General features: G+C 37.5%; 1 protein-coding gene across 2 annotated transcripts in view; it reads left to right on the plus strand.

Annotated features, from left to right (window-relative positions):
- Nucleotides 1-12143, plus strand: part of RABGAP1L (RAB GTPase activating protein 1 like) — a 721006-nt gene that overhangs the window by 215712 nt on the left and 493151 nt on the right. For both annotated transcript variants that reach the window (XM_068986467.1, XM_068986468.1), the window contains exon 12: nt 4517-4610. In XM_068986467.1, coding sequence (XP_068842568.1) covers nt 4517-4610 — 94 coding nt within the window. The remainder of the gene's footprint in view (nt 1-4516; nt 4611-12143) is intronic.

Consider the following 12143-nt stretch of genomic DNA (forward strand, 5'->3'; position numbering starts at 1 on the left):
CGTATTCTCAAAATAAAGCAGCAACAAGGTAATCCTTCCATTCATTCCACAGTCCAGTGTTATGTGCTGAAGTTTACTATATAAAGGCAAATAAGATACAATCCCAGCCCTGGCAGAGCTTGGACTTCAAGAGGAGGACATGAATGTTACAGATATTAAATATATGACTAAATAATGTAAACAGGCATGGTTTTTAAAAAATTTATTATTTTTGACTGCTGCTGCTGCTAAGTCACTGCACACAGGCTTTCACTAGTCGCAGTGAGTGAGGGTTACTTTCTAGTTTCAGTGCACAGGCTCCTCATTGTGGTGGCTTCTCTTGTTGGGTTCCAGGGCAGGCAGGGTTAATTGCCCCACCGCATGTGGAATCTTGAGCAGGGATTGAACTCATGTTCCTTGCATTGGCAGGCAAATTCCTAAACCACTGAACCACCAGGGAGTCCAACAGCCATGTTTTAACGGAAGTCTTAAAGATATTATTGTGGGAGTCTATTTTTTTTTTTTGTTTGTTTATTCAGGCACTCAGTCATGTCCAACTCTTTGTGACCCTTTGGACAATAGCCAACCAGACTCCTCTGTCTATGGGATTGCCCAGACAAGAATACTGGAGCGGATTGCCATTTCCTTCTCCAGGGGATCTTCCCAACCCAGAGATCAAACCCCCATCTCCTGGTCTCTTGCATTGCATGTGGATTCTTTACCCACTGATCCCTGGGGAAGCCCCCTAAATTACTTGGCTAAATCCTACTTTTCATCCAAATATTTGGCTCCTGGCCTTCTGTTGTTTCTGCCTTAATTGTTCATCAGGGGTCTGGTTTTACTTCAATGTGCCCATTTTCTTTCCTTCTGCTTGGAGTTCTTCATTGCTAACCTAATTGCTTACATTTTTGATATCCTTTTTTGGTGGACAGTAGCTTGGGAGAGTGTCAAGAAGACAAGACATTGTTATCATTCATGGTTTTATAACATAGCAGTAGGGGTTTGTAATAATAAAATAAGTTTTTGTTTCATATAGCATGGGGGTCATTTAAAAAATTAAAATCCTTTCCCTGTGCTTTTTATAGTTAAACGTAACTTTTAAGGATAAAAGTATTACCAGAAATATAAAACTTAGAACTGAAAGATGCATTTCCTGAATATTTATTGAGTGCCTACTATGTGATAAGATACTGTTAGTTATTGAAACGTAATTGCTGTTAATAGTTTGGTGTCTATTCTTACAGGTATTTTTAAAGATCTTTGTAATCATATAAGGAATAATATTTACTAAAATAAAACCATACTTAAAATTACTCTTTTATTTCTTTTCATCACAATATATTTTGGATGATTTTCATGTTAGCCTATAAAGATTCACCAATTCTTTTAAACTGCTAGATCATTCTTTTAAACTGGATAGACCATAATTTAGTTAATAAAACTCTTATTGATAGATTCCTGATAGCTTTCAGTTTCTTATTTTCACAAACAATGATACAATTAAAATCCTTTTACATATATTTTTTGCATATCTGTTTCTGGATCATACATTTCAATAAGTGAAGTTACTAGACCAAATGGTATATTCATCTTAGAATCTTAAGAAATTAAAGATTGCTTATTTAAGTATCAACCTTCCTGTCTCCTGTTTTATCAACACCAGATAGTATTACTCTTTATATTGTCTGCCAGTCTAATTGATGAATATGTTTCATTGTTTTAATTTGCATTGAAAAATTATTAATGAGATAGGGCTTTCTTTTTTAGCTAGTTGTATTTTATGTATTTTGCCCTGTACTATGTTCATGTCCTTGGCCCAATTTTCTGTTGGACTGCTCCTTATTTTGATATGTTCCACAAAATAATCCTGTCATATGTTAGAATTTTTTTGCTAAATATGTACTGTAAATATAGTTTTTAAAAAATATATACTGTACCTTATTTCATAGAAGTTTTAAATTTATAGGTAGTTATATTTCTTATTCTCTCTTAAAGCATCTTGGTTTTGTTTCATGCTTAGGGATTCCTTTCATAGCAAGAATAATGAGTCCAAAAGATTCTCAATATCAGTAGTACCTTTTGAGTTTTTTCATATTCAAGATTAGTGATGTCCATTGGTGTTTGTTTCCTTGTTTGTTTTATTGTGTTCTTAGATTTTGATCTCCCAACTTAGCATGTACAACTTCATCAAATAATTTGGTACTTTGGTGTATTATTATTTACTGTGTGGCAACTTAGAGTCTAATGTGGGATCATCTTGGACCCTGCTTAATTGAATATCAACTTACAAATACTTATGTTTGGTACTAATTAATAAGAAGGATAACCAGAAGTCTGTTTGCCTGAGATAGTGTAAGTTTAACCTGTTTTTAGTGTAATTTTTAATAGTGTCCCTTTTCACTGCTGATGTTAAACAAACAAAACCAGCCAGGTATTTAACCAGCAGAATAAGTTTATTTTGTAATAGGAGAGAATTGCAATTTGGAACAAGCAAACAACATTAAATGATAGGCATATCTGGAGAATGGAGGAGAGGGGCTTGCTTTTATAGAGAAAAGGAGGAAACTGGGGAGGGCTACAGGGGTTCTTTACTGACTGCAGGTGGCTAGCAGCTTGTCCTTGCTGGGTCGGGAGGAAATCGTCCTTCCTGTTAGTGCCTGTAAGCTGCCACAAATGATACATGTGTGAGAATTGCCCCTTCAGGGCTTCCTGACTTCATTTTAAATGAGATTTCCTTTATTCATTTTCATATTACTCTCAGAAGTGCCTCATTTTAGTTAAAAAATTATAAGGACTATAAGGCATAGTTTTCATGTTAGGCTATTTTAATATCAAGGCTTCAGTTGTTTCTGTTTACTTTATTCCTCCAATACTTAGTAATACTTCATTTGCTTTAGCTTTAAAAGAAACAGAACCTCTCACTTCTATGTGAGGTATTTCCTAGAGCGGTGATGTTAGCGTATAGCCTCTTAACCTTCATTGCCAATGTCCAGAATAATACTTGCTTCTAGAATAAAATGTCAATCATCGTTCTTGTTTATCTGATGTTGTCCTAAAGATGATGAAGCATTTGTTTGTGTGTGTGTATATAGTTTGTTTATATTTTGCTGGATATGTGATAAAATCTTTTCAGGTGCATATAAGCACATCTTTTAAACCTCACCAAATAAATCTTTTATTTATCACATTAATTTTTGGTGTTGAATATATCCACTGGTATGAATGAGTTTCTGCTTGGATCACTGGATTTGTCGCATGCTAAGCAATATTGTTTTTAGCACAGATCCCTGTGAGATTTACTTAATGCCAATCCCTATTATTACTGTAAGAGCATTGGTGAAACCTTGGTACTTGCTATCAGCCAGATTTTTATCTAGCTTATTTTATCATTCAATCGGTACTTCTCCAGTCTTTTCTTAGGTAGTACTGTGTCAAAAGATTTGTTATAATGTAGGTGAATTGTGCCTATTACATTTCCTTTCTCCACCAAGTCTGTTAACATTCAAAAGATTTATAGAATTTAGAGTTAACTTATTTTCACTACTGACTGTAAACTATAACTCAAGCTGTCTTATTCTTTCTAAAACTATTACTTTACATTTTGCGATGTTTTATGAAGTTGCCATTTTAAAAGATGAAAGTTTCATCTCCAGGAGACACTGGAGACATGGATTCGATCCCTGGGTTGAGAAAGATACCCTGGAGCAGGAAATGGCAACCCACTCTAGTATGCTTCTCTGTAGAATCCCACAGACAGTCAAAAATATCTTGTACTTTTCAATATATCTTAAAAAATTTTTTTTTAGATTTCTGGTTGTCTATTTGTATCATAATATAAATGTTTCTCAGTGTTATATATTGATATATATGTCTGATTCTTTAGTATTTATTTCTCATCAAATATTAATATTAATAACTATAATATAAAATGTGTAAATGATTTTAATAAAGTATAAAGGCTTCCCAGGTGGTGCAGTGGTCAAGAATCTGCCTGCAATGCAGGAGACACTGGAGACATGGATTTGATCCCTGGGTTGAGAAAGATACCCTGGAGCAGGAAATGGCAACCCACTCTAGTATGCTTGTCTGTAGAATCCCTCAGACAGCGGAGCCTGGTGGCCCTCAGTCCACAGGGTCTCAAAGAGTAGGACACAACTGAGCGACTGAATACACACACGCAATATTTGAGAATACTAAGCGGATGAAAAGAACACTAAATAGGAATTTCTAACCATGTTACCATTAGTTTTTAAATTTTACTTTCTTTGGGTAAAGATATTTGTTTATAGGTATTTTCAGTTTCATACCTTGTAAACTGTGGACAAGAATTTTAATAAAAAGTTTGTGCTTTGAAAATATTTATTTTGGCACTGAAATAAAATATATTATTGAAGTTTATACTGTTATTTTTGCAGTGGTGTAATATAAGCAGAAGTATTTGTTTTATTAGAAACAGTCATGCTTCTTGTTTTATAACACATAAATATAGAATGTACAATATAATATAATGTTTGTTGTTTTTGTGTTTCTTCTGCAGAGAGTGATAATGAACTCTCAAGCGGAACAGGTGATGTGTCTAAGGATTGTCCTGAGAAGATCCTATATTCTTGGGGAGAATTGCTAGGAAGATGGTAAAAATTTATTTTTCTTACTGAAAATTTTATGTTTACATGATTGTAAATCTGTTGTATTAATTAAAAAACTGTGTGTTTATGTATCTTTATATTGAGATAATATAGGGAGTAAATATAGATAGTCATCTAGGTGCTGAGCCCTCAACCACTCCAGTGTTTGGCAGTTGGAAAGATGAGGAGGAAAGATATAGCAAAGGAGTCCCAGAAAGCACACCCAATAGGGTGGGAGGAGAGTCAAGGTAAACACAAGTGAATAAGTCTGTCAAGAAGGAAGTGCTCAGCTGCTGACAGGTCAGGTTGGAGGAAGCCTGAGAATTTCATTGGGTCCAGCAGTTTAAATGTCACTGGTGACTCACACAAGACACTCCATAGAGAGGGAGGAATGAAAGCCTGGTCAGACTATATCTAGGAGGAAAGGTGATCATCAGGTATGGATAGATAACTCTTCAGAGAAGTTTTGCTATAAAGGAGTGATAAGAAATAAGGACATATTAGTAAGTGAATGTGGGTTGAGAGGTAATTTGAGAAATTCTAGAAATTAGGATGGTCAATAGAGCATGTACATTGTGTGTTGCTGGATGTGACTTGCAGAGAGAGAAAATTTGATAATGCCAGAGGAAGAGGACACAGTTGCAAGGGAAGCTGATGAATAGGCAGGAAGAGATGGGACTTGTTGAGTGATGGAGTTACAGTTAGGAGCGTGATCATGCTGCAAGTCAATGACAGAGCCAGGGTTTGAATCTAGGCAGTCTGGCTCCAAAGGCAGGACTTTTTAAGCAGTTGGATAGACTGCCATTTCTATAAAGTACATAGATTTCTGGATTCGTTATTATGGATGCATGTAGGAAGTTTAGTAAGAGAGAGAACAGACTCAGAAAACTGGTACTCTTTCCAGTCTTCTCAGGTCAGTTCAGTCGCTCAGTCGTGTCCTACTCTTTGCCACCCCATGAGCTGCAGCACGTCAGGCCACCCTGCCATCACCAATTCCCAGAGTTTACCAAAACTCATGTCCATTGAGTCGGTGATGCCATCCAGCCATCTCATCCTCTGTCGTCCCCTTCTCCTCCTGCCCTCAATTTTTCCCAGCATCAGGGTCTTTTCAGATGAGTCAGCTCTCTGCATCAGGTGGCCAAAGTATTGAAGTTTCAGCTTCAACATCAGTCCCTCCAAAGACATTAAAACAGAATTGTGACATGATGAATAAATGTTTCTGTTAGCACCCAGTGGAAATTTTGGAATGAACACAGAAGTAGAAAAAAAAATACAATAAACATAATAAGGGCAATTCCCAACAAATACTTTAAAGGTGAAGTTGCTATTATGGGGACTTGCCTGATAGTCCAGTTGGTAATCCGGGGGCTCAGATTCAATCCCTGGTGAGGGAACTTCATCCCACATGCTGCAACTAAGAGTTCGCATGCCACAACCAGAGATTCTCAGTGCCGCAACAAAGACCAGGCACAGCCAAACAAATAAATAAAAGTAAATACTAACAAAAAATTTTCTTGGAAAATAACTTTTAAAAAAAGAAATTGTTTTTATGATGCTTCTTATTATTTAGAAGGTAATTTTGGAGTCTGATGAAATTGTTAATAGAGTAGCTAGTTAGGACATAACTGCATGGGTTGATGAGGTCTTTACCAAACTCATGGGCCTTATGTATAAAGTGGAGTTCCAAATGGAGTAAGAATTCTAAAGTAGAGTTCATGGGATTCCTCAGCTACCATTCAGTGTACACTTTTTCAGAGATATAATCTTTCTACATTATATTTTTGTAGTGGACTTCAACCACCTCGTTTATAGAATCTTAGGGAACTGTTTTAAATAACTCAGATAACTGGTTTTTAGACCTGTAGAAAACTTGCTGAATCTTTTACAGTTGAGGTATTTTTATTTTTACTTGTCTTCATTGTAGTTGTGTCATGACAGTTTATGTGAAAATGATGACATTTGCCTAATTGAGAGAAGTTTATTTCTATTACACAAGAATTGACAAAGTTTTAAAATTGGTCTTGGCGTATCTTTTTTAACATTAATGTTTTTGTGGGTTTAAAGCATTTGAGTGAGTCTTAGGAATATTAGCTAGGGACTTATAAGAAGATATTTTTGTGGTTCAGTTAGGTAGAGCACCTATTGTGCTTCATTTGGTGCTTTGGGGGAAAATATTTTTTATGAGGAGACAGCCTGTATTATCAAGGGGCTTTTAAATAAAATATAGTTGAAAGTATTTTGAACTTACTGTGAAACAATGAGATCATTATATTAAAATAAAGTGAAACTTTTATGGATAAAATCAGAACTCAGGTAATGAAATGTGTTATTAGAAAGATATAAAGGAAGAGTAATACTAATTTTAAATTATCAGAAAAAATGAAGATACTATGGAAAAGATAATGGAAAACAGACTAAAAATTCAGTGATGGAGGTCTTCATATGAGATTAGAGTTAAGGTGTTTTGAAGTGAAGTGCAGTGAAGTTGCTCAGTCGTGTCCGACTCTGTGCGACCCCATGGACTGTAGCCTATCAGGCTCCTCTGTCCATGGGATTTTCCAGGCAAAAGTGCTGGAGTGGATTGCCATTTCCTTCTCCAGGGGACTTTCCCGACCCAGGAATCGAACCCGGGTCTCCCGCATTGCGGGCAGACGCTTTACCGTGGGAGCCATCAGGGAAGCCCTTAGGTGTTTTGAAATACTACATAGAAAAGTGAGCAAACAAAGATTGAGGGAGAAAGAGAGAAAGAGGGCCAGGGAGAGAGGAATTGAGGAAATGTTTGTGATAGAAATTTGGGAAGACATCCCCTGGAGAAGGGAATGACTACCCATTCCAGTATTCTTTCTTGGAGTATTCCATGGACAGGGAAGCCTCACAGGCTGCAGTCCATGGGGTCACAGAATTGGACAAGACTGGGCAACTAACACACTTGTGATAGAAAGACTTGAAAACACCAAACTGAAAGTGGTAGCAAGATTTTTTTTATATGTGTTGAATATATTCAGAATGGTAATGCTGATGTCTTGCATGTTAAATAATTTAAGGAATTCGGGCAGAATTATTTCTGGAAAACTTTCTGGTTTTGAATTGTATAAAAGCTGTTGAGATTCTTAAAGACTAGGAGAACACTGTGCTGACCCTGAACAGTCAGATGTAAGTCAACTTTTGTGACAGGAAGATTTTCTAACCAAAACACTAAGGGAACTTTGAGATAAAAATTGAGTATTGGTTTACTATATATAAATAAAACTACCTTCAGACTATTAGACTTGCAGAAAATTGGTACAGATTTAATAGGCACTTTGGTTGTATCCTTCATGACTTTCCTTATTATCAAGGTAGGAAAACATGTTCTTAATCCATGATCTCTCAACCTAGCTGAACATCAGCAAGATGACCCCCCAAAATATCTAAACTTGGAAAACATGAAGAATTCAAATCACTAAGCATGAACATAAATAGCTTCTTTCCTTTTCACATCAATATAATATTCAACTTTTTCCACTAATGAGAAAACCCGGTGAAAGCATATACAAATCAGAACAAAATATGTGCTCTTGCTTTTCCTAGTGATCTTTAATCTCTCTGTTTTCTTGAAACTTCTTCATGCATCTTGATTAACTTAAAGTGAGACCTCGGTTGACATATAGGTCTTACCATTAATGAGGGAAGGACAAATCCCCAGCTTTACTTGATGTTTCCCATCTTTTAGTTTCAGTTCTAACTATTCCTTTTTCTGAGAAGCCCGTTTGAGGTGGGTCAAGCTGCTGCCCTCACATTCTCATAGCTTCTAGCCACCTACTTCCACTTCTTCTCTATCAATTGGGGCAAATTGCCCCAGTTCCATAAGTGACCACTGAGTATCATTTAGTGCCTTTTCTTCTCACTTCTTGATTTCTCTGCTGTCTTTGTTAGAAATTATAGCTCCTCTTTGAAATTCTTTCTTAGACAACCTTAAAAATAGAGAAAGTTCTTATATGCCCAAACAGTTTCAAGAAAAGATCCCTCTTCGAAAGTAACTAGATGAATATACAACTGCTTTATGATGCTGTTAAATCAGTGAGACTGTTTGCCTTTAAAAAAAAAAGCATTCTTTAGCTTAGCCATATTAGTTGTTCATGTTAATTTAGTCTCATAAATCTATTCTTTTATCTAAAATTATTGAATTCCTTGTATATAACAGGCACTGCTCTAGGTGCTTGGGATATATAAGTAAAGAAGACAGATATTCGTTCCCTTGTGGAACTTACATTCATGCATTACAAACTTCCCAGTTACTATTTGTTTAGCACATCTGGTTTATATGTGACTTTTTGAATCATTTGATACCTATATTGCTTCTAGTGCCGAGTTCAACACTTGTCCTAATTAGATGCCTGCTTCTAAGTCTCCTGATAGGTATAGTTAATGCTGTATTAAAGCAATGACTATATGTAATTATATTTTTATTAGAATTACTGAAACAATGACTATTTTTATAAATTGTCCTTTTGTTTGGATCTTCTCTGGTCATAGATGTATACTATAGCTTTTGGCTTAGTATCCATTGATATCAATATCTCTTAAATACAGGGTGCTGAATACACTATAATTAATTACTGTATCATTACCAGAATAATCAGTAATTTAAAGCTGTTAATCATGTTGTATTATGGAACTACCCAGTTCTTTTTAAATGTCAGTCTGTAAGTTAGCTCAACGGATGAAGAATCAACCTGCAATGCAGAATACCCTGGTTCAATTCCTGGGTGGGGATGATTCCCTGGAAGAGGGATAGGCTACCCTGTTGGCTGAGAGGTTAAAGCATCTGCCTGGAATGCAGGAGACCTGGGTTCAATCCCTGGGTTGGGAAGATTCCCTGGAGAAGGAAATGGCAACCCACTCTAGTACTCTTGCCTGGAGAATCCCAGGGAGGGAAGAGCCCGGTAGGCTACAGTCCATGGGGTCGCAAAGAGTTGGACACGACTGAGCAACTTCATGACACGACACGACACGACATGACACGACACGACACGACCCACTCCAGTATTCTAGGGCTTCCCTGTTGGCTGAGATGGTAAAGAATCCGTCTGCAATGTGGGAGACCTGGATTTGATCTGTGGGAACATCCCCTGGAGAAAGGAGTGGCTGTCCACTCCAGTATTCTTGCCTGGATAGGTCCATGGACAGAGGAGCCTGGCAGGCTACAGTCCATGGCATTGCAAAGAGCTGAATACAAGCGAGCCACTTTCACTTCACTATGAAGATAAATAGTGCCTGGGTTTTTAAGAGAGGAGAAAAGACTTTTTTGTTATGCCTGGCCAAATAGACGAGGGCCAGCTAGAAGCTAGAATATTGGTTGAGTTGAATCATATTACAGTAAAAGGTATACTAGGGACTGTTGACTGTTAACCTTAAGGTGTGTGTTTGCATGTGTATGTGTGTGTGTATGCCTGTGTAAGAGGAGATAGTTCAGATTCAGAATCTTACATAATTGATTATGCAGAGTAATTTGAACCAATATGATATTTAATCAAGCTGTTTTCCTCTTCATTTTGCCTGCTGTATTGGAAATACATGGTAATAGGATGAGTGGAAGTCAGGAGGTCATTACAGAGGTTGCAGAATGAGTAGAATTGGTGGCAGTGGAGGTTGGAGTGCAAGGATTTTGGAGAGGTCGGGAAAATAAAATGCATTAGATTTCTTGATAAATTAGTAATAAATTATGGGATAGAGAGTAATGTGAACAGTAACATCTAGGTTTCTAATTTGGTTGAATTGTGGTAACAATCACTGAGGTAGGGCACCCTGGAAAATGATCAGATTTAGGGAGAAAGAGTATGAGTTCAAATTTGAATATATTGATTTCTGGAGCTCAGAATTTGTGGGGACGGGTAATAATGCTTAGAGATGAGAGAGTGGAGAGAATTAGATCATTGAGGGAGAGTGGAGAGATTGACAGCTTGAAACACTTTAATAGAGGAGAATCAATCAGCAGTTGGGTTTGTGAGGAGAGAAAAGAGAGTGCTTTGTCACTGATGCCAAGGAAACAAAATGGTCAGCAGTGGAAGGACTGAAAAATGTCTCTGGAAATTAGTGGCATGGAGAGAGGTCATGTATTACTTACATAAAAGAGAGAAGCCATGCTGAACTGAGCTGAGGAATGAGTGTGAGGGAAGAAGTCGAGATAATGTACAGTCATCTGTTAGGGAAATGTGATGTGCAAGGTGGGAAGACAATATGACATCTGGAGTGTCATGTGGAGTTGAATAAAAAGGTTTCTTTTATGTGGGAGATATTTATTGGAGTTTTAATAGTTGTAAATACACAGTGCTGACATTGAGCTCTGTATAACATGTTCAGTTCAGTTCGGTCACTCAGTTGTGTCCGATTCTTAGTAACCCTATGAACCACAGCACAGGCCTTCCTGTCGATCATCAACTCCTGGAGTTTACCCAAACTCATGTCCATTGAGTCGATGATGCTATCCAGCCATCTCATCCTCTGTTGTCCCCTTCTCCTCCTGCCCCCAATCCCTCCCAGCATCAGAGTCTTTCCAGTGAGTCAGCTCTTCGCATCAGGTGGCCAAAGTATTGGAGTTTCAGCTTCAACATCAGTCCTTCCAATGAATACCCAGGACCGATCTTTAGAATGGACTGGTTGGATCTCCTTGCAGTCCAAGGGACTCTCAAGAGTCTTTTCCAACACCACAGTTCAACAGCATCAATTCTTCGGTGCTCAGGCTTTTTTATAGTCCAACTCTCACATCCATGCATGACCACTGGAAAAACCATAGCCTTGACTAGAAAGACCTTTGTTGGCAAAGTAGTGTCTCTGCTTTTTAATATGCTGTCTAAGTTGGTCATAACTTTTCTTCCAAGGAGTAAGCATCTTTAAATTTCATGGCTGCAGTCACCATCTGCAGTGATCTTGGAGCCCCCCAAAATAAAGTCAGCCACTGTTTCCACTGTTTCCCCATCTATTTGCCATGAAGTAATGGGACCGGATGCCATGATCTTCGTTTTCTGAATGTTGAGCTTTAAGCCAACTTTTTACTCTCCTCTTTCACTTTCATCAAGGGGCTCTTTAGTTCTTCACTTTCTTCCATAAGGGTGGTGCCATCTGCATATCTGAGGTTATTGATATTTCTCCCAGCAGTCTTGATTCCACCTTGTGCTTCCTCCAGCCCAGTGTTTCTCATGATGTACTCTGTGTAAAAGTTAAATAAGCAGGGTGACAATATACAGCCTTGATGTACTCCTTTTCCTATTTGGAACCAGTCTGTTGTTCCATGTCCAGTTCTAACTGTTGCTTCCTGACCTGCATACAGGTTTCTCAAGAGACAGGTCAGGTGGTCTGGTATTCCCATCTCTTTCAGAATTTTCCACAGTTGATTGTGATCCACACAGTCAAAGGCTTTGGCATAGTCAATAAAGCAGAAATAGATGTTTTTCTGGAACTGTCTTGCTTTTTCGATGATCCAGCGCATGTTGGCAATTTGATCTCTGGTTCCTCTGCCTTTTCAAAAACTAGCTTGAACATCTGGAAGTTCACGGTTCA

Source organism: Capricornis sumatraensis, chromosome 14 (assembly GCF_032405125.1).
Source record: "Capricornis sumatraensis isolate serow.1 chromosome 14, serow.2, whole genome shotgun sequence".
NCBI lineage: Eukaryota > Metazoa > Chordata > Mammalia > Artiodactyla > Bovidae > Capricornis > Capricornis sumatraensis.